This window comes from Ischnura elegans, chromosome 6 (assembly GCF_921293095.1).
Source record: "Ischnura elegans chromosome 6, ioIscEleg1.1, whole genome shotgun sequence".
Classification (NCBI taxonomy): domain Eukaryota; kingdom Metazoa; phylum Arthropoda; class Insecta; order Odonata; family Coenagrionidae; genus Ischnura; species Ischnura elegans.
In genome coordinates, this window is record NC_060251.1 from 7,921,163 (window position 1) to 7,944,860 (window position 23,698).

At 39.3% G+C, this 23,698-nt stretch overlaps 1 protein-coding gene across 3 annotated transcripts in view; it reads right to left on the reverse strand.

The window, feature by feature from the left end:
- Positions 1-23,698, reverse strand: part of LOC124160412 (fibrinogen C domain-containing protein 1-B-like) — a 42,141-nt gene that overhangs the window by 18,062 nt on the left and 381 nt on the right. The window contains exons 1-4 of one of the 3 annotated variants that reach the window (XM_046536257.1): positions 23,074-23,475; positions 20,353-20,696; positions 12,129-12,355; positions 6,061-6,220 (exon numbers count right to left, since the gene is read on the reverse strand). In XM_046536257.1, coding sequence (XP_046392213.1) covers positions 6,061-6,220; positions 12,129-12,355; positions 20,353-20,696; positions 23,074-23,106 — 764 coding nt within the window. In that variant the 5' untranslated portion in view covers positions 23,107-23,475. Of the gene's footprint in view, positions 1-6,060; positions 6,221-12,128; positions 12,356-19,444; positions 19,697-20,352; positions 20,697-23,073; positions 23,476-23,698 lie in introns of those variants that run through there. The other 2 variants (XM_046536258.1, XM_046536259.1) reach the window with 2 other exon arrangements.

Here is a 23,698-nt window from a genome sequence, read left to right on the forward strand (position 1 = left end):
TGAACAATTTTTCTGGGAATTTCAAGAAAAGGTTAAGGATCAACAACCGTCATGCTGTGAAACAGAATGAATTAAACCTTGATTAAATATAAGAGGCAGTTCATATAAAGGCACCTACATTACTGTTTGTTCTTTTATGACAGAGGTGTACTCAAGGAGGAGAGAAATCATGCCCTTGGAGTTGAGTTGTTGGCAGAACTGATACCAAAGGATATGTTAAATCCATGAGGTTAACAGTTGGGTTTCCGTTCAGTATTACTGTACTTCAGTTCATATTCAATTCGTCATTGTGAGGTAATCAAGAGTTTGTCTACTCAGAGAAAATAGCAATTTTGGCTCAATTGGAACCAACCTTAAAATTTCAAGACTTTTCCACTCAGAGGGTTTCACTGCACTCTGATTGAATGATTGAGTTTGAATGCTATCTAGCCTGGGCCTCAATAATGCTCCACTGTACTGATTACTAATTGGCATGCTTAGAAATACTTTGTAAAACCAGTATTTCAAACTTTTCTGTACATACTTCACCACGCTGATACAATTATTAACAAACATTATCACCAATTCTTATAATAACATGTGAAAATCTAATGTAAGCCATACTTTAAACTGCATCTGTTCCTAGATTTGATTCCACATTTTTATTTATCTCTGACAGGGCTGTTTTAAGGTCATCGTAGGCCCTAGGTACTTTATATAAGATAAGATAATGTTTTATTTGCCTAGCGATCAAAAATACAAAATGGAAACAGTATGTATGTACAATGATATAAGGCACGTCAAAAAACAGGAAAAAAAAACAATAAGAATACCTGTACAAAGATACATTAATTTCGAAAAAGTAAGAGCCATTAATTTAAATACGAGCTTACAAAAGAGAAATTTAAGTTAATATGAGTCATCAAAGAACTCATTCACTGAATAATACATTTTTCCTAAAAGAAACATTTTTAAGCTACTTTTGAACTTTTTTATATACTCTGTTTGTTTAATCACATGAGGAAGTTTGTTGAACAGATGGAGACCCATGTTAGATGGCGCCATTGCCGATTTTTCAAAGGCCCTCCCCAACTTCATTTTTAATAATTGTCAAGAATGCACCCGCACTTCTTTGCGATTTGAAATCTAAATAAACTTTCCGCATTGTTTATTATTCTATGCAGACTCAATGCAATGACGATGTAGTAATTCCGGTGTTACATCATGCGCTTTGCATTCATTGTTTATCATTAATCGTGTGCTTCTTTTTTCTTAAAATTTTTTAAAAAGTAACGAAAGTACTTTTAAATAACCATGTCTGATGGATACAAGAGGAAACACGAGAGTGGATTTGAGAAGCGGAAGAAAAAGGAGGAGAAAGAAAAAGCTTTGCAAAAAATTCGGGGTTCGTTGCTGGATGTTGTGGATGATAATGATCCAGTTTTAGGTATGAGTACCAATGAAAAATTCCGTACTCAGTCTTTGTATGTTATCATAAATAGACTTATTACTGAGATGGGAAAACGGCGAGCAGCCTACACAACACTACATGAAAGGTTCAACTTTCTTCTGGACAGATCTCTGTCGACTGATCAAACAGTTTCTAAAGCCAAGTCACTGATTGAGATGTACCCATTAGATCTGGAAGAAGTATTTACCGCTGAATTTCATTTGTTCTCACGGATGTTTGCTGACAAGAAAACTGTGGCTGAAATGCTTACAGCACAATTACAGAATAGGTTGGTGACAAGTTTTCCAAATGTAAATATTGCTTTCCGGATCTTTCAATTTTTGGAACAAGTGCTGAAGGGGAACGTTCATTTTGTAAACTCAAATTGATAAAAACATATCTTCGGTCAACAATGGGACAAACACGACTATGCTCCCTGGCATTACTTTCAATTGAAGAGGATTTGATGAGGGAAATGACATTTGAGGACGTCATATGTGACTTTGCTAAGACAAAGAGCCGAAAAGTTAACATACTGTAATTTACAGATCTACAACACTGCAGCTTGACTTGCTCAGGTGCTCATCTCACACGGTTATACATAGTTACTTTAATACAAACATTATTAAATTTTACTGGCATTCTGAAATTGTTTTCACTTTATGTTCTGGCTTTCGTAGGCCCATGAAATGTCCGTAGTCCTTAGGCCCTGATCTCTGACCAGAGATACATATTTTCACCTCTTTTGCATAATTTTAATTTACATCTGTTGTCTGTACGTGAATATTTCCTTGATTTTGCTTGAATGTCAACTGAGGAAACTGTTTTAACTTGCCACTTGCATGCAATAAACAAAGGTGCCTCAAACATTTTCTATCATTTCCTTTTTAAAAAAATTCTGCTGGGTTGCAGCAGCTTCCACTCTTGTCATGAAAGGTGCTGAAGGACTGCATAAGCTTTTGACCATCATGACAAGGAGCTGCAGAGTAATAATAATAATATGTATGTATCTAGTTCTATTAGTCTAGGCAGATATGTTTGTACATATAACTATATAAGACCATTCACAAAATGAAGTATATATGTACATACATATACAATAAAATGGCTACACACTTACTTGTAAAATAAAATAATTGGACACAAAATACATCAGTTGTCCTTTGACAAGTAGGTATTCATCTGCAGCATAAAAAAAATTATTCAGAAAATATTTTTTCAATTTTAATTTAAAACAAGCAGGTCTGAGAAATTGTATGATTGTGCTTCAACAGCCTTAATGTATACTGTTTGTCCGCTTCACGTCGACCCGTTTATTACTGTATTGGTTTGCAATGGATAGAGTAAAGACCGCAGGAACCAAACCCAGCCTCTCGTCCTGCTAGCCTTGACAATCACTCACTCTCACGCACAGGCTGAAAAAGCTAGGATAATAATAATGGTGGGCCAAGATGAATACTGAGACAAGATAGGTGTGAATAGCAGTATTTCGGCCACCAACAGGCCCTTTTCAACGCAGAAGTGTTACCTTCCAAACAACACCAATGAACGGAAGTGAGGGTCAGCGAGGACACCTCCAGAATAAATAGGGAAATTGAATGCGGTGGAGGAAGGGGGTAACATATTGCTGGGCTGAGAAGTTGGGGGCTAGCCACGGAAAGGGAGGGGGGAAATAATTGGTGACCACTGAAGAAATGGGAAGTGGATTGGTGGTTCATGGGCGAATGGGGGTGGCGTATTAGGTGAAAATAAAGAAACTTATCTGATTATTAAAAAATAATGATGTTCCTACACACTCAACAAGGCAGAATGATCTGCTGCATATTTCTTGCACAAGCAGTGGTGATGCAGGAGAACATGTTATGGGCCTTCAGCTTTACAACAAGCTCCAACCTGAGCTTAGGAGTCACTTATCTATATGGCTTCATTAAAGAATAATGTACTCAGATATTTGAAATCGAAAATTTTTTACTTGATTACTGAATACTTTAATGATGCCTGATATGTGTATAAATGTCTTGTATCCATTGTTTGCAATTTATGATTGTATTGTCTATTTTATTCATGTATTTTTGTATTCTAAAGTGTCCTTATCAAGTGTTACATGTAACAACATAATAGTTGTACAAATAAAACATCATTATAATTAACTGAAACAGGATGAGGCCAACGGTGAAGCAGTAGTTGGAAAAAGCCACACATCAGAGGGTAAAAGTACCGCCTGACTGGGACTCAAACCAAGAACCTCTCAATTGCTGGTCGAGTGCTCTACCACCAAACGACGCTTTCTCATTCACCTTCGAGTGCAGATTAACATCAGTGGATGATTTTGCATAGTCTATCTGCAAATGGATGACTGCAATCCCTGTATCTTCACATCAGTAACTGCTTGATCAAGAAAGTCACCACCAAACGACACTTTCTTACTCATATCTAAAAGTAGCTTAGCATCAGTGTTTGATTTAGTGTTCCTTAATTCCTCTTGAAGAAGTGCAATTACCATCGTTTGGAATTTAATGATTTCACCATTAGAAAGAATAATGCTCGTTAACTCATCGATGCCTTTGCATAGCTCCAATTGATTTTTTGTCAGTTCGTTCAACATATTGCGTAAGATAGAGAAAAGGATTCATATATGTATATGTAATATGAAAGGGAGTATAACTATTTGTTATTTAAAGAGAGAAGTAATGTCCAAGATGGGAAAGAAGACAAGCTAGGCTAATTTGCAAAACACTCAGAGTAAACCTACATTAACCGGTATAATACTTAATGTTAATACTAGAGATGTGCGAATAGTATCCGCGAATACTCGAATACCTCGAATATTAGAAAGTATTCGATATTCGAGGTTTCGAATAGTTATGCGAAAAGTACCGCCTCGAATACCTCGAATACTTTGAATTTCGCGTCATGCACTGTCGCACGCACGTCGTTGGTAGATGACTCGGAAAAATATAGAGAACTATAGTCGTTCAGTGCTCGCTGCGCCGTTTTACGCAAGTTGACGAATTACATCAAATTCGTGGATTTTAGCGGTGAAAAGAGTTCGACGAGGGGAACCGAAAATGGTCGGGTGAAAAAATCCGAAAATCCCCGATTCCCCCCACCAGGAGAACTTCAGTGCCGTGGGATAGCAACCTTAGGGCATTTCCCACGATCCGCTATCCCCCTCCATTCAGCACTTGCCTCACCCACTCTGACGCTTTCCTCTTCTCCGAAATCAAACAAAAGGTCCCAGCTCGCGCAGGGATCGCATTACGAAGACCCCTGCTTCGAAATAAATATCGAGTTACGAGAACAATAAAAACGTGTTTCACGCCCTCCCCCCTTTTCTCACCCACTGACCTTTTTCTGGCTACCTGCTTCGAAGTTCCCCATTTCTGGAGGTCAACAGCTGTGTGAGTACCGTGGGATACTTACATTAGCGCATTTCCCAAGATCCGGTATCCCTCTCCATTCAGCACTAGCCCCCCCTCTGAGGCTTTCCTCTTCTTCGAAATAAAAAAAAGGTCACAGCTCGCGCAGGGATCATATTACGAAGCCTTAGCTTCGAAAAAATACCAAGTTACACGAGAACAATAGAAACGTGTTTCGGGCCCTCCCTTTTCTCCCCCACTGACCTTTTTTTCCTACCAGCTTCGAAGTTCCCCATTTCTGTGGAGGTCAACCGCTGCATGAGTCATCTATTAGCACAAAAGGTGTCTAAGAATGACTTTCGTCAATTGATGTTACACCTTTATTGAATTGAAATATTAGTACTGTGCGCGTAATTTCAAAAAGAATAAGACCAAACACGACGTATTTTTGAGTTTATTTAAGCATTTTACGCAAAGAAATAAATGTCAAAATATGACAGAGACTTAGCATTCTGGCGAAACTCGATATGAGCAGCAGAGCTTCTCGGAAGTTGATGCGGTATTTTTTTCGGAAAACATATATCAAGTTACAATTTATGAGTGGTTCTATAAATCTTTATTGTTACAGTCCCAGACGAAGGGATATTTTCTCAGGATATTTGGTTTCTCCCTGATAGCAATTCCAATTCATCTTCTTATCTCGTGAGAACTCCCAAAGATGGACTGAAAATAATTGAAGAAAATCCGGTGGAAAAGAGCTTGTATTTTGCAAAATGCCTCAGATTGTCAGCTAGCACTTGGCAGCAGGAGTGGGGGTAAAGCGATGTTAGTTGAATTAATTATATCCCCAATTGTTTCCATAAAATTAAAATATTCATTAATCAGCTAAATTCCTGTTCGAATCATTTAAAGGAAATCAAAATTACTCCCCAAAATCTTGTGTTGCCTGCTGCATAGGCAACCTAGTCAAACATACCAGCATTCATCATTTAGTATTCGAGGTATTCGAAATTCGAGGTATTCGAATATTCGAGCAATGATTTAATATTCGAATTCGATATTCGAATTCGAGAAATCTGCTATTCGACCCATCTCTAGTTAATACATAATAATAATTGGTCACTAATAGGCTATAGTAAATCTACATAGAGTATTGAAGCTTTCCCAATGGTAATTAATGAAGAAAAACACAATGTGCAAGCAGAAATACAGAACACTTCCTTGTAGGAAACATTAATTTCATTTTTGCATTAAAATATTTAGGGAACTCACCTGGTCATATTGGCAATTTGAGAGAGATTCTGCCGCAATGCACTGATGTCACCTTGAAGAGATCCAATGGAACCAAGGATCCCATAAACTGTCGGAGTGAGTAACTGGATTTTACTCAGCAAATCTGACTGCCCAATCTCCCCCTGGGATGTGACACTCTCTTCAGTTCAAGAACATGTGGGGAAAAAATTAACACATACATCAACCTAATGCAAATTTATGAGAGCAGTAGTGAAAGAAAACCCTACTTTTGATGTTTCCTTACTGAGATTACACAGGTAAACAGTTGCTACCGAAGATATGCAAGAAGTAGAAACAAAACACAGAGTAATTTTTGAAACCTTAAAAATAGAAGTAGAATCAGCTGTAAAACCGAAATACAACATTTATTTATTTGATAGATACAACTTCATTAAATTAGGGGAGGTGCTTAATGATTTACAACAGACTTCTGAGATAAACAAGAGGATATAAGTGCAAAGAGGCACTCGATGGTCTTGAACATTGAAAAAACTGACTTAAGCTGTTGTCAAGAATTGATCAAATGAGGTGGTTCCTGTAAGTGATCCCCGAGGTATGTTATTATTTATTTAACACCAAAAACAGCACTAAGGCCTTTACCTTGGGTTTTATAAACAAAATAAATTATATACTTAAATATAATTAGTTAATATGTATAAAAATAATCTCATAAATAACAGCCATTTACAACATATACAATACATACAAAAGGTGGGTATCAAAAAAATAGTCTTTTCAATTGATATTTGAAATTGGTGCAGGAGGCAAAGAGGTCAAGAGATGAATAAGTATTTGAGATGGAATTGAAAATAGAAGGTAAGCCGTAAAAGAGGGATCTATGGGATATTGCCAGACGGAAATTGGGCTGGTGTAGAGCTTCAGTATTGCGGGTTTTGCAAGCTGGAATGCGTAGTGAAAAGAATGTCAGGAGATCAATGCATCTGAAGGACCCATTCAAGATGCAGTAAAGAAATTTGATGTCGGATGTCAATCAGTGGTGAGTGGGGTGTAATAGTCCAAGTGAGTGTAGTATTTCGGCACGTGAAGAGAGTCTGAGGCGAGGTATGCGATGCCGTACTATTGCTATGAAGAAATTGAGAGAACAGTTGAGTAGTTTTAGTGTGGTGGGAGAAGCAGTTGACCAAATGGGAGAGCAATATTCTAGGATGGGTTGCACACATCCAATTAAGATGAATTTTAAAGCATTCGGTTCTGATATCTCGTTCAGACAATATAGGGTCCCAACCACTGCCATAGCCTTGTTAATACATAATGGTTTTTATATGATCGTAGAAAGTTAATTTTTAGTCAAAAGTGATGCCTAAATCCAAGTGGGAAATGACAGAGGGAATGGGTTGATTACTTAAAGTATAAGAGGAGGCGATAGTGTTATTCTTCAGCAAGAAAGACTCTGCAGTGGATTTTCCAGGATTCACACACAACTGCCATTTATTGGACCATGTCTCCACTGCTTGAAGAGCAGTTTGTAAATCCAGGGAATCAGCTGCGGTGTTAACCCTTTTAAATATTTTACAATCGTCGGCATAGAGGAGAACAATATGTATATTGTTTGTTATGTTGGTATTTGTACGTACACATTGTATGATTTGACGTGCATTACATCTTGGCCATTATTTAATGAACTAAATTGCTGGGAAAATAAAATAATAATAATAACCACAATTAGAGGGAAGAATGTCATCAGCAATGCCGTCAAGTAGAGAGTAAACAGAAGTGGGCCTAATACACTGCCTTGAGGCACGCCAGAAGAAACAGGTAAGTAGTTCAACGAAATACCTTCTATTAGAACTCTTTAGCTGCGGGAAGTCAGGAAATTAGAGACTAAACATGAGAGAGTGCCATGGATATTATAACATGACTGGAGTTTGTGGATGAGGAGGGTATGATTAACTGAATCAAAAGCTTTAGAAAAGTCAATGTAACAGACATCCAGATGGGACCTTTTTTTTTTCAAAGGCAGAAATTATACGGTGGTGCAGTATAGAGAGATTAGTGAGGCAGGACCCACCAGGAAGACAGTCATGCTCGAAGGTGATATGTAAGGGAGAGTGAAATGAAGTATGCAGTGATGGATAATACGTTCAAAGATAATAGATATAACTGGTAATATTGAAATGGGTCGATAATTCTTAACTATGTCCGTAGGGCCGAATTTCAAAATGGGGGTTACATTTGATTTTTTTCCATTGAGTAGGAAAAATTCCAGATGATAAGAACATGTTGAAGATTGTTGAGATTGGAATGCAAAGACTGGTAGATGTACGACTGAGAAATAATAAACTAATGTCATCAGAACCAGTTGATTTTGCCATAGGCAAAGAAGACAAATATAACACTTCTGGAGGAGTGGTGGAGATGGATCCGAGGGAATGAGTGGAAATAGGCTGGACAGGAGGGAGATAGGTGTTCGGAAGAGAATGGGTGAAATTGGAATAAAAGAAATTGCTGAATGCTGAAGGCCTAGTGTCACCTGTATACGATGCACCACCAGCAGGTAGTGTGTGAGGGATGCGAGCTGTTCTTCTTTTTGCACTAACTAGAGACCAAAACCTTTTAGAATTAACATTTATATCATCCAAAACCTTTCCCTTGGGCTACAACCTTGTTGCGGTGGAAAGGCTTGCACGTTCCTATGACCCCTAGAGCTGCACTGGCAGGATTAATTTGCAATTATTCCCGGTAGGGCCACCCATGCCAGATAGGTCGAAGGGTAGGAGCCAGACAAAAGGTAGTCCACGTGATGGTGTCACCTAAAAATCACTGTTGGAATGGAAGTGGGAAACCCTACCAGCTATATCTTCCCTGAAAACATAGAGTTTGATCAAACTAGCCTCGGATAGAATCGCGGTACCCAGCCCTTAGGGGCGGGTGTCGTAGGTGGCAGCGAGGTCGGCAAGGTCCTCGGTGTCCTAATCAAGCGAAATCCTTGCAGAGACATATCAACATCATCTTTTTCAGCATCAGCTGCAGCATTCAAGGAGTAGGACAAGAAGACCAAGAGGATGGAGAAGAAAAAGGCATCGATGAATGTAGGGACGTGGAATGTGAGGACAATGATGAGGGCGGGTAAACTAGAAAATATAAAAAGGGAAATGCAGAAAGGGAATATAGATATCTTGGGTCTATCCGAAGTTAGGTGGAAGGACAGTGGGGACTACTGGAGTGACGGGTACAGGACAATTGAATGGGCCCATAATCATTTCCATAAGAAATGCATGTAAAGTTATTTATTAATGCCTGCAGACCTTTTTTCTTTTGCATATTTTACTTAGTAATAATGGTCACATGCAGTTGAAGCATTTATTTTATTATAGCATTCTACCGATTAAAGTAGGTTTCCATGGAGTACTTGAGAAGAATTCTGGGATCCTCCCTCCCCATCAACCACTTCCCTTTTCAATTCACTGTAAGGTCTACTCCCTTTAATTCTATATAAAAATCCTATTCTTTCTCGCCCTATCTCTCGTTTACCTACAATTGTACCCTCTAACACTGTTTTCAACATCCCCTTCCCACTCGTACTCGCTCCATCCCCCTACATCATGTACTTCCCTCTTCAGTGCACAATAAGACCTAATACCTTTCATTCTATCTAAAAATCCTATTCTTTTCCTTTCCCTCCCACATTTACCTAACATTCTTCCCTCTAACAATGTTTTCAACAACCCATCCCGCTAAGTACTCGCTCCATCCATATCTTCTGTCTCCTCCGTACCTCATCTAAAAGCTGCATCTCCTCGCCAACCATATCCAGCACTTCGTCGTTCCTTTTCCTCTCCGTCCATTTCACCTTCTCCATTCTTCTCCATACCCACATCTCTAATGCCTCCAATCTTCTCTCGTCTTCTTTCCTCAATGTCCATATTTCCGCACCGTAGATCGCTACACTCAAGATCAAACTCTTCACTAACCTTTTCTATAAATTCTTGCTTAATGCCTCCTTAGCTAATGCAATTCTCTTCCTAATGTCCTTACTACTGTATCCGTTTTCCTCTAACGCACTGCCTAAACAGTTGAACTGCTCAAGTTTTTCACCACCCACATTTACCTTAAGTTTCACATTCCTCACTCGTGATGCTTTACAAAACCTCATAACCTTGGTCTTCTTGTGATTAATCCTCATCCCATGCATCTCGCAATGCTCCTCCAAAGCATCCACTAGAGCCTGAAGCCCCCTCGCTGACTGGCTAATCAATGCCTGATCATCCGAGAATCTCACTGATTTGAACATCATTCCTCCCACTTTTACTCCAGCTTCTAACTCATTCCACATTTCCCTTATCATCTCCTCAGCGCACACGTTAAAGAGCAGCGGCGATTGAGGACAGCCTTGCCTCACTCCTAAGCCCATGCTTGCCCAACCAGATTCTCCATCTGCTACCCTCACTTGCGCAGTCTGGGCCATATACAGATTACGAATCAGTCATCTATCCCTCCAATCTACACCAATTTTCCTGAGAGTGTCCATTAATTTACCCAGTTCACTCTATCAAATGCTTTTTCAAAATCCACAAAGCAGGCATACAGGTTACCTTCTATAATCCATTGACTTAATGTCGGCGGGTGAGCTTTCACGAGAGCCCGGACACTCTCGAATGCCTTCGCTGATGATAGGGGAGGGGTAGTACCGAGAGAGAGAGGAGGAGTGAACATAACGTTGCCAAATGTACATAGCCACCCTACTTTGTCACTTAAAACATGTGAGTCATAGGTGGCCACAGGTGTTTTGGCCCCAGCGCTGATATACTTATAATATGACTACTCATTTGGAAGGCATTGGGGATAATCCTTTCACAGAAGCCCATGAAATTGTCAGCTGAATGAGGCACCATTGGTGGAGGGCATACTTAGTCACATACAAGAAAATGCATGAGGTCTGGCAACACTGCTCCATGAGCAGATTCACGATGTTCACTCGGCGGAAGTCTGACTGAGGCCACGCCTACTCTTTGCTGATTGGCAAAGGCAAAGTCACATGTTTCTAGTTTACCTGCCCTCATCATTGTCCTCACATTCCACGTCCCTACATTTATAGCCGACATTGATGCTGAAAAAGATGATAATGATAATTCTCTTCAAGGATTTCGCATGATACAGACCCCAAGGACCTTGTTGGGGAACTTGGGATTGGCATCACTTTCTTCACTATTAATGCGCATGGTGAAGAAGTGAAACACATTGACTGATGTCAAAATTGAGAGATTTTTACAAGTGATGCAAGCTTTCTTGTAGAGTATTTTGCAGCAGTTTTGTAACCTTTGGCTAAGACAAGACATATGTTGGAGGTATGGAAGCATTTTACAATATGTTAAAGCAAGGAAGAAAGTAATGAGCCTGTGAGTAATGCTTCTACAAAGCATGCCAAGTGGAATCTTACTAAAAAACAATGAATATGCAGCTGGAAGTAATGAAGTGTAGGGATTAGGTCAGGAGTTACATTCATACTAGAAGTAAGAAGGCTACGGAAGAGCAGAAAGTTTGGCATCCATTTTGTCGTTACTCTGGATGTTTGTTGGCCTGGCTGTAAGAAACCCATAACGAGCTTAATTGATAAGCGCCGTCCTTATTCTTTCCTTTCGCCCATCTCCAAGACTTAAAATGTGCTGGCTGGGAAATGACCAAAAATTTGCTTACATTCAACTTGAACACCTCTCTTGCAAAAATAAAATGTAGTCAGCAATGTATTCTCTCGAAGTGCATTTAAATATTTTCAATTATATTTTTACAGTTGGCCTCAGTCCATATAGGTCTTACAGTCATGAAAATAAAAAACATGTATAACATATTGGAAATAAAGAAATAAAACTTTCTATGGTTCACTATTATTTAATTATGGGCACGACCCCAGTTTCATAACTTGGTTACGAAAATGTAACGATGCAACCAAGTTACGAAACCCAGGTCGTGCCCATAATTAAATAATAGTGAACCTTACAAAGTTTTATTTCTTTATTTCCATTATGGAGAGGTTTCACAAAGTAAAGCCTGAAGTTATCAGTTATATGTATAGCATAATTAAGTGATACCTTTCACATCTTCAGCTCTGGCACGAATCCCATTGCATTTCAATATTTCTCTACGGATTTGAGCTTGGCCACGTCTGAGACCCATTGCATCCTGATGCAACAAGTCAAGAACAGTTTTTGTGCTCTCAAATTCCCTTTCCATATCTTGCATTCTGCGGTTCATTTCCGCAACATTGGTCCTTATTCCCTCCACTCGATCCAAGTTCTGTGACTCAAGGCGAGTCATCCTGAATCAATGAAAATAATTATAATTGATTCTGGAGCAATGAATTGAGCAATGATGAATCAGCTACAACAAGAGAGCTGAGAACAAAAAGCAAAGCTGAATCCAATTAAAAATGCATAGATATTCACACACAAAGACTTACAGGTACATAAAGTGATTGCCACTCAAAACAAATTACGCCAACATAAGACAAAAAATAAAATGAAGTTCATGCAAAGGGTTCCACATTAAATAGTTGATTAAATAGATGATGTTTTCCAGGTTTTCATCTTGTTGTTTGATGTCTGATTATAACAGTTTTTCCAGCAATCCTGCCAGCATCTTCCAATCAGAAGAAGAGTTTGATGCAGAATGGATCTCCATTTATATGTAGATTGCAGTGGTGGGAGTGGCAGTAGTTATTCTGCCAGGTTTGCCATAAATGGCTGAAATCTTATTAAGGTTTTGAATGTTGGTTCCCAGAAAAAGTCTCTTGTTGGCAAGGGATAGCAGGTAGCTCTCCTCTCTACTGAAGTTTCTTGTAGCTTTGGCAAGCTGGATAGCCTCCTATGGTAAACCTTTCCAATGGCAATCACTCACTAGTTATCTAATATAGGTACTAGTAATTATTAATAATAACCAGTAATTAATATCATCTAATCTATTATACCAGTTATCCTCTGGACTTCTCCCACCAAGAATTTTGCTTGCTTAGGATTTTCACTCTAAAGGCCGTTTTACACGGTACACGGAATTGCACAATCTGACGTACGTGCGAAGGCGCAATCAAAATTGCATCGTGTAAAGCGGTGAATTGCTAGAACGGATGCTAGAATGTGTGGATGCGAGACGGCAAAATAGCCCGTTCTAATTTTGTTCATGCATTCGCAAAAGTCCGCGCCATTTTATAAATTAATGCAGCTCTAACCTGCGCAATTCCGTGCCCCGTGTAAAACGGCCTTAAGACCTTCAACTCCAAGGCTTGGACCCCTAATGTCTCGGACCCCCTGTCTCCAACACCCTGTCACTGATCCCCGTCATCAACCCTGCCATACCAAGAATTTAACACTTAAATAGCAATCCTGCAGACGAATACTTGTACTTTGGAAATCCAAGGGAAAATTGGTGCTGAGGCATAGTCTGTAGTGACAAGTGGTCCACTGTTCACCTACCAAATATCTCTTTCTCCCTCCAGGACCTCATCCTACGATGTCTCTCCCCTCCTTGGCTAACAATTGCCTTGCCTACCTGAATGTCCCTCACCCCACCTGGGAACAAATACCACAGAGAAGATTATGAAGATGGAGGTGTTCACCACCGAATATGGTGTTCCCCAATCACACTTGGACGATGAGCCCTGTTCTGGAGTTTCCTCTGATCCCAGGTGTTGTAGGGAAAATTGGACTGTTTGGGCTGACCAGTGTATGGGGCTACCTCTTAACTCATTCCCTCCGCCTGAGTTTCGAAGCCAGCCACGTTTTCCCCTAAACCACCCCCCTCCTTATGATGCGCAATTGTTCCCTTCTTTATTATTTTCCTTGCCTTTGAGGAGATTTTCCCTCACCACATCAGCAGCAGATGAAAAGAGTTCCTTGTGTCTGGGCTTGCGTTAAAAATTGGGAAGATTGCAACAACATAGAAAGTTCCAGGAGAGACTAAAAGAACATATTGTTTATTTTTAAAATAAAATTAAAAATCCCAATTTTGCCAAGCTTTGACTGGACAATGGTCACCACTGATTTTTCCCCTGAAATCTTGCACTATGTAGGAGAAGGCCCCAAGAGGGAACCTAAGCTTCGACTTCATCACTAAAAAGTAGCAAGCTTCAAATCCTACGAATGAGTTTAAGTACTGGCACAAAAACAATGATAGTGGCTATGTTAAATACTATAGTTTTCTCTCCAAAGTGTTTTTGTTTGAGCCTTTTATTCTTTTACACGAGGAAAAATAATGAATAATATTATTTATTTCCTAGGATAAAGTAGAATATGATTCTTAACTTACATGTAATTGCTAAGTTGCAAATTGAAGTTATGACCCATAGTCAAAGCAAATAAGTGATTATGTACATACAAGGTTTCATCATACGAAGAAAAATTCTTTCAAAATAGTTCACATCAAAAGACACTGTTAAGAGCATTACTCTTATCTTGTTCATCTGAAACTTTCAGGAAAGATATCTTTTTGATTTCTCTGTTTAAAAAATTTGTGGCTTGACAGACCTCACACCACTACCTATGTTTCAAACAAATGCACCACTACTGGAGTGTTACTACATCTATCTAAAATAGTATTAGCCTTACTCAGCAGACAAACCCTGGAAATGGACCTCCTTCAAATGAGCCTCCCTCAATAAACCCCCCAAATCAGTCCCCTCTTTTGCGAACCCCTGAAAATATTTTCTGGCCAGTGCCTCCATACTCTTGTTCCTCCCACAATACATTTGCAGCAGAGCTGATACCCCTTCACAGATTCAAACTATGACGGGACCCACTGAAGGGTCACTGAAGTACTTCATTTTCCTCAATGTGACACACCACTGGTTCACGGCTGGGTTCATCTTCTAGCCACTGCTCAGAGATAGCCCAGCAGTCAGCGGCCTCCCAGCAATGGGAGCCGGTGGACATGTGGAGGAACAGGGGGCGGAGACCAATCTGGACCACTACTTCTGGGGACTACACTTGAGGGCCCTTATCGTGAGGCACATCTAATTTCTGATAAAGCTGTCAGAACGTGCAGGGACGCAGCTAGGAATTAAGGCTGGGGAGGGTTTAGGTGCAACTCACACCGGGGTGTATGGTATACCCACCAGGATAATAGGTAGGTGCGACATTAATAAATTGCTGAATTTTAAAGATAAATGGTTCAAAATGGTGAAGTTTACGGCTTTCTGAGGGGTATTTCATTAATACTTACACTATTCTATTAGTAATATCAATCCAATTAAGTAGAATGGGTTAAACTTAAAAAATTCTCAGAGCTCTGTGGGTGGGGGGTTTTATTCCCCAAAACCCCCCCCTCGCTGCGCCACTGAGAACGTGAGTGCTATACTGAACCCACTGTCAGATGGGACCACCTGGGACAGGCCACCCAAGTGGTGCCAATCCCATTCATTAGTCTACTCTAGGCGTCAAACTACATTCTGATGAGACATCAGCAAGTGGGGTCATGTTACACACTGAATGTAAATGCTGGATACAAAATAATATGCTAAAACATTCTGCATTGAAATGTAAGTATCTGCATCTACATAATACCCCGCAAGCTGCCTAAAAGGCGGTGTTAGGACACCAGCTGTTCTTTCATAAAAAGGAAGAGCTCTAAGAAAATTACGAATAGCCTTTATTAAAGTCATTTGTGGTTCAGGGGAAAAACAAATTCCCATATCTATCCACTCAGCAAACATCTCTCTTAATTTATCACTTCTGCCAGACCTGGAAATATAGTGTGGCTCTAATTTTAATTTCTCCATGTCGCTCTTAAGGCCGTTTCACACGGGGGACGGAATTGCGCAGGTTAGAGCTGCATTAATTTCTAAAATTGCGTGGAATTGCACGAAAGCATGAACAAAATTAGAACAGGGGCTATTTTGCCGTCTCGCATCCACGCATTCTCGCATTTGCTCTAGCAATTCACCGCTTTACAAGACGCAATTTTGATTGTGCCTTCGCACATATGTCAGATTGCACAATTCTGTATACCGAGTAAAACAGCCTTTAAAGATATCCATTCTCAATTAGACACGCAATCTAAGCCTAGCACACAGCCTCTGATTCTCCAGCGACTCCCAGCCTATGTAATTTGCTTAACATCTGGGTAATGCATCTGTATGCCCGTAGCGGTTTTTGACGAACCGCGCAGCCATCCTTTGTATTTTGTTCAGTTTGTGGATTAAGTCATTCTGCAATGGATCCCATACATTCGCTGCATATTCAAGGTGCAGTCAGACAAGCATGAAATAGCACCTATCTTTTACTTTCTCATTTGAAAATCTTCCCACCATATGCTTGACAAATCCTAATTTCTTCAAGGCTATGCCATAAATATTTCTTGTATGCGTTCCCCACAAGAGGTTCAAGGTTATCGTAACTCCCAGGTACTTCACTTTGTCTGTAGCCTTTATGTTAATACCATCCACAGCATAAACATTAGGCCGGCCCTTATTTTTCAGAATTGCGAAAAGTTATGTTTTCCTAGTCTCAAAATTATCCAAATGAAGTTTATATTCACATGTTAAAATTTGGTTACTTAAAAATAACGGCAACCCGTGCCCCAAGGCCCCTAAGTACTGAGGACCCTCAATTGAGTTTTTTGGAGCAGAAAAAGTGCTATCCTTATGTAAAACGTAAAAGCAAAGTCCTATGGGACCGATTTTCTGTTTGTTTTGACCTATCTCTAAGCATTTACGAGATATCGTCCGTTGTAATGCAATCCACCCCCCAGGGCGCCATCCTGCACCGCGGCGCCGCTGAGGTACGGCCCACACCACTTACTAGAAACTTCCCCTCCACCCCCTCTTCTCCCTCGACAAAGACTTTCCTCCTGATGACAATATTTACATGTTAGTGGTACAGAATTGAACAGGTTGTTCCTCTTGTGTCATGATTAATGTTGTTTAAGCCTACAATGTCAATTTTAACCCTTCATTGCCATCCTGTGCACTGGGTACCGACCCCTTAAACCTTAATTTGTTGCCACCATACGGCCGCGAACCATTCCAGCAAGTTCCAAAATGCTCTTTATGCACAAAATATTAAAAGCATGTGATATAATTGTGTCTGTGAATTATAAAGGAATGAAGGAGATGAGCAGGGCTCCCAAGGCTCCAACAGTAGATAGAAATATTCAAGGAAGAAGAAACGAGGCAGTCAGTTCACGGACAGTGGAGAGATAGTTCTAGTGTATAGTGAGCAAAGGATAGGAAGTGCTAAGTTTTTTAGGATACAAGGATAAAAATGGCGAAATAACTAGTTTATCATGAATACACGTGACATTTATTTTAAGAATAGGCCAACAAGGAAAGACATGAAATCAAGACTAAATCCAGGAATTGATTTGGTTGGAAAAGAAAGTGAAGTAAAACTTGGCTGAAAGTTACCTAGAGTGAGAATAGTACTGCGTGTGCTCTCTATCACCTAATGGGTTCGAAATGCATGAGACTTAGTGCGAGAAAAACCGTAAGAAATGCGTTTCATCCATGGTACAAAACGAGAATTCCTGTTATTACGGAAAATAAAGATTGAAAAGTTACGCTAAGAATGGATGAACGTGCAATGAAATAAAAAGAGAACGCGAAATACAGTGGATATGAAGAGAAGAGAATCTTTCGTAACAAAAATAAATGATTTGTTTGACATTGCAAGGAGAGGTACCAGTGAGTTTTTGACGCATGAGGAGGAAATTGCAGTTAATCTCTTGGATAAATGTGCTTGGGCTGAAGAAGTATAATTCTTACGCAATCAACGAGGAGCACAAAATGCAGTTATTAGTGGAATAGATTTCAATATATTTAAGAAGAAAGAAAAAGATGTGGTTCTCCGCTCCTTATGGTGCATCTGCTCCCAACAGTGACCCGCAGTTCCTAAAAATATTTGTTAATTACGAAAGTGTTAACCTGGACATAGCGAAAGCAGTACAAAAGAGGTTTTCAAACCACTTGTGGTACCTAAGTGAGGAGTTGTAGGCCTGGCATTCTTTGACGGATCCTTTTCTAGGTATGAAAAGGAAAACGTGATACTCCGTATGAGGACATGTGAGGGAAAATATGATCCACTGAAGAAGGCATTCTATAAACATAAAGATATCACTAAGGTATCTATATCAAATTTTGTCACTACTAATTCGAGAAAGCTATTTAATACATTGTAAATATGCATTCCATTCTTTGATGCGCACATGCGAGGATGGGATAAACATCCAAGAACGATTTGCAAATTATTCGGGGTCCTCAAGTGATAAATTATTGTACAGAGAGTAAATTAGAGAGGCAGAGAGGTAAAACAAATTCAAGGTTTTAAGCCAGTCACGTAGAAGGAAGAGAGCTTTCAAAATTTATTACTAAGTGTGAATTTTCATCGTAGCACAACTGCCAACGTGCGCAAAGGCACTTAATTGCCTAATATGGGGTGTCAGAAAGATTAGAAGTACTCTGAAATCTTTCTAACGTAAGCACATTTCTTCAGAGGCTAGATCTTGCCAGTGGGAGCAAAGACTTCGTCGAGGGAGAGGAGGGGGTGGAAGGGAAGTCTCTACTAAGTGGTGCGGGCCCTACCTCAGTGGCGCCGCGGTGCGGGGTGGTGCCCTGGGGGGTGGATTGCATTACGACGGACGATATCTCATAAACGCTTAGAGATAGGTCAAAACAAACAGAAAATCAGCCCTGTAAGACTTTACTTTTACGTTTTACATAAGGATAGCACTTTTTCTGCTCCAAAAAACTCAAATGAGGGTCCTCAGTACTTAGGGCCCTTGGGGCACGGGTTGCCGTTATTTTTAAGTAACCAAATTTTAACATGTGAATATAAACTTCATTTGGATAATTTTGAGACTAGGAAAACATAACTTTTCGCAATTCTGAAAAATAAGGGCCGGCCTAATAAACATGGTTATAGTTGGACGAACCCTGCACAAAATGTACCGACGCACATTTGCCCAGATTAAGCTCGAGTCCCCACTTTTGGCTCCACAAATGAACATTGTTTAAATCAGATGATAGAATTTCATAGTCAGAGTAATCACTAATGTCACAATAGATGACAGCATCATCAGCAAATAAACATATTTTACTGCTAATTCGGGAGCAGAGGTCATTAATGCATATAATGAACAAAAGGGGGCTGATCACGCTTCCTTGTGGAACTCCTGTGTAACTTTTACAATATCAGAGCTAATTCCGTCAAGAACTACTTTTTGTTTACGATCACTCAGAAAGTCATGTATCCAGTTCACCACTCTTTCGTTTAATCTGCATGACTGTAACTTGTATAAAAGTTTGTTGTGAGGTACTGCGTCGAAAGCTTTCTTAAAATCTAGATAAAATGTGTCAAATTGTCTTTTCGATTCACCAGATTTGAGAACGTCCTGAGTGTGAGTTACGTTTCACATGATCTACCTTTTCAGAATCCGTGCTGACAGCCAAGTATGTAGTAAGCTCCATTGCAGACGGTCAGCCGCTTTGCAAGGTGGCATCCAGGAAGGCAATAGAGAGACCCACCAGAGGATTATGCTCCGCCCTTCAGTTAAATGAGTTTTGCTACAGGTGGTATGGGTCACAATTAACTTCTGGTAGCACTACCAAGGCCACCATCTACAGTATACTAGATCCAAGTTTTATGTCTATATAACTTCTCATTTTGCTGAATGGCGACAGCTGCTAAGTGAAGAAAAATAGTAAATTTGCCATCACACAGAGGGAAAGTCCATTGTGATCAATCGGTGGCTCACTGAGCAGTGAATATTCATTTTTCTTACTGAACACTGAATATTCTGTTCAAACCCATGTCAACAGTGCATTTCTCCAGGACAAGACCACTTTATGATCATGCACATTTAACCTGCCACCTATTATGGGTTTTAATACAAATGCCTGCCTTACTCATTCCAGCAGAAATAACAGAACAGTAGAATGTTGATTACTATCAGCCATAACAAAAGGGAAAACTCAAATATATGATTGAGACATCATTTTCTTAGAAATGTACTCCAGTTTCAAAGTCATTTTTTCTCAACATCTTTTGAACTTATTCCATAAAAAAATTGTTATGACCATCATACTAGTTCAAATTACAATACTTAAGTTTATCCTAATTTTCCTCATTTGAGGGTGGGGCTAACCCAATGTATACATCCCCTGGAAGTGATGGGAGAATAACCAAAAGTACAGTTACTCAAACAATGGATTTGATAAAGAATCCACTCTTCTGAATTTAGCATATAAAACACTTTTTTAACACAAAACAAAAACAACGAATTTAAAAACATATGTCACTAAGGAACTAAAGAAATATATAATACACAAACCTATGCTCCAAAGCTTCCAATCGCCTCAGCTGTTGCTCATCCAAAGCCATTAAAGCAGTAAGCCGGTCACTTATCCTTTGCAACAGATATAAACTGTGATCATCCAATTTTCTTAGGTTAGTTAAAGCGTTCGGCTCTTCAGCAGTAACTATCCTGGATGGTTTGGTGGTAGTCTCCACATCGGGAGCGGCAAGTGTGCCATTGATGACCGTTGGTATAGGCCACGGCTGACTAGTAGTTGAGGCAGTCATATTTGCAACTTGAGAATGCACATCGTGAAGCAAATATATTGCCAACACGATAAGTGAATTCTTCAGAATCATTTCCAAGGTGTAAGGGTATATCTTCATTCAAAAAATAAAAGCAAAGTTAGGCAATTTTGATGGAAAGCACTAACCTCTGTCACTGAATCGTTTCCATTGCATTTAATAATAATAATGATGCATTTTATATTCCAAGGTTACAAAGAAACACATAAATCATTACATGGTAGCATATATCGCAAGACAATGAAATAATTAATATAAATACTCAATTCTAATTACAAATAGGTAAATTGCAAAATAACTCACTTTTTAATGTTCCAAAAAACTTTATTATTCTGACCATGTGTTTCAACCACTCAATAGTGATTTTCAAGGTCTACTGACTGTCAACGTAAAAAGTATTTGAAACCCAGGGTAAGAATAATGAAGTTTTGTGGGACATTGCAAAGTGAGTAATTTTGCACCTGGCAACATTTTTAAAATTAATATAGTAACAAATGGTACAAAATAAAATTTTTATATATTTTAAAATTTCATTCTAGATTTTTTAATTCTACAATCACTTTTTACAAATTATTTAAATGATGAGGTGGAAAAGACTTAATATGCGAGGAGAGATTCTGTTATAATTGCTGATGCCGAATAGTGAGCACCCCCCAGAGCTAATGAGAGAGAGAGAGTGGCGATTCCCATGGAAATTATTGCTGTTACATATGTGCTGCTGCATGTAAGTAGATTTAGTCCATTTTGAGAAAGAGATTACGGTTCAGTTTGATAAATAAAGAACAGTTTAGAATGTAGAATGAGAGACTTATGTCAATAGCATGCTCTTAGAATGAGGCTCTTCCAGCAATAAAGGAGTCTTCACAGCCTGCTTTTGTAGGGAAAATGCCATTATTGCAAAGGTTGCCATGTCCCCAGGGCAATATACCATACAATACATTAACTCAGATTTTTGCCTGAAATAATGGGTTCCACAACATGAGGGACACAAATAAGGCTAACTTCCTAAGGAGAATACACCAACGGATGAAGTTCGCTATGAAAAAATATTTGACTTAGCCGGGATTCGAACCCGCATCTCCCGAATGCCAGTCAGGTGTGTCAGGTGCCAGTTACACCTGATCTGGAGATCCAGGTTCGAATTCCGCCTAAGTCAAATATTTTTTCATAGCGAACTTCATCCGTTGGTCTATTTAACTTTGCACCCGTGCGCATGACTGCATACAAAGTCACTAGTTCCTGCAGTGCTTCCTAAGGAGTTATATTCCCGAACTTACATTTTTCGCAATGGACATTACATGGTATGACCAATTCAGGTCCTCATTTAGAAGTAGGCCAAGAAACTAGATCAACTGGAAACAGATGGAGGCAGTGTTATACATCTAGGGTAGGAGGCTGAAGGAGTATTCATTTCATGGTGGAATCTTATGTGTGAGTATATGTGCCGGTCAATGGTAAGCATAGTGTACACAGCGGGGGGTCACTAGGGGCAGTTGCCCTCCCCTAGAATCAAAAATCGGAAGTCTGTAAGGAAAATCAGGACTGGATTGAAACGAAAATTTTCAACAATTTTTTATGGAATTTTTTTATTTTAATGAAAAATGATATTAGTAGATGTAAGACAGGTAACTAAAATAAAACTATTTCTTTCGATAAAATAATTTTATAACTAATAAGGCGCTATTATAATTTTCTGAAATTTTTACTTTCATCCATCTTTTCCAAGCTCAAATGTGACAACTTGAACGACCACGGCCCAACCACCCCCTTAGTTTTGATCCTGGATACGACCTTGATGGTAAGATTATTTGTATTTGAAAAACATTGTGTCGAGTCCGACATGAAGGAATTTCTCAGGTTAACAAGCAGGCCTATGTCTTTCGATTTCAGGAAACAGCATGTATCACCTGCAAGCACAGGAGCAACTTACTAGATGAAATTGATCTGGGAAGATCGTTTAGATATAAAGACGTTTTTGATGACAACGATTATTGTGTCCCTTTACCTCAAATAATTCTGCAATACTTTTACTTACTGGTAAATAGGCACCTTACACGAGCTACAATAACATTTGGGTAACTTTTACCACACTTGAATATTTTCTGACCAATATTACCAACAAATTATTCTGTTGCAACAAAAGCATACCACCTTCCTTATATGTGATATCACTTTGATGATGAATTTTAATAATTCCGTGATTTTCAAAAATGCACTGCGTGAATTAAACCAAACGCCGTAATACAAGAAGACTGTCAACAAACTAAACTCTTTATTTCTTTAGTGTAACATGAAACACGCGTAAGAGGACCGTAAGGAATTTTTTAAAGGATATATTGCATTATAAGATACGTATAAAATGATTTAAAATTATTAACTAGACTTTTGCATAAATATGGAAGTTTAACGCAAACGCCAGCATCATTCATGGAGCAATAAAAGAAGCACTAACCTTGACCGCGGACTTAGCCTTCTGAACGAACATATTGCCAACGCGTTTATTAGGCCCTATCGAGACAACTCAAGTTCTTTTTTTCGGTAGGCGTCCCCAATTTGATAAAGAACCCAAGCCCCATGTCAGGATGTCAGCTGATTATATCATCATGTGGAATGGGGAGCGCGTTTAATTTGTCACGAAGTCCTACCGTGGCTCCTCACCATAATCCTCCGACCCACGTACGTACACGTATTTATATCTCTAATTCTAAAATTTTCCACTTCTATCCATCTATAAACACGACAATGAAACATGCCTTCGACAACAACACGACATGCAGTTCTCTTTCATCCTTTCACCTCTTTGTTCAGCGCGCGCAGTACCAGTCGCATTGTTTTTTTTCTATTTTTGAAGCACCGTACTACCAACAGTACTAAACTACTACACTACGTAACAGCGCTAAATAAAAGTGGGAAATTCCAGTTAAATGAATTATTCCCCATAATTCAGCGTATCCACCGTATCCACTCACGGAAAATTACAGTCCTTATATGTTCACTGTTAACGAAAATATTGAATACAACAATTGATGAGTTAATCGGTCGACATACGGGTAGAAGTTTCGAACCAAAATTGTAAC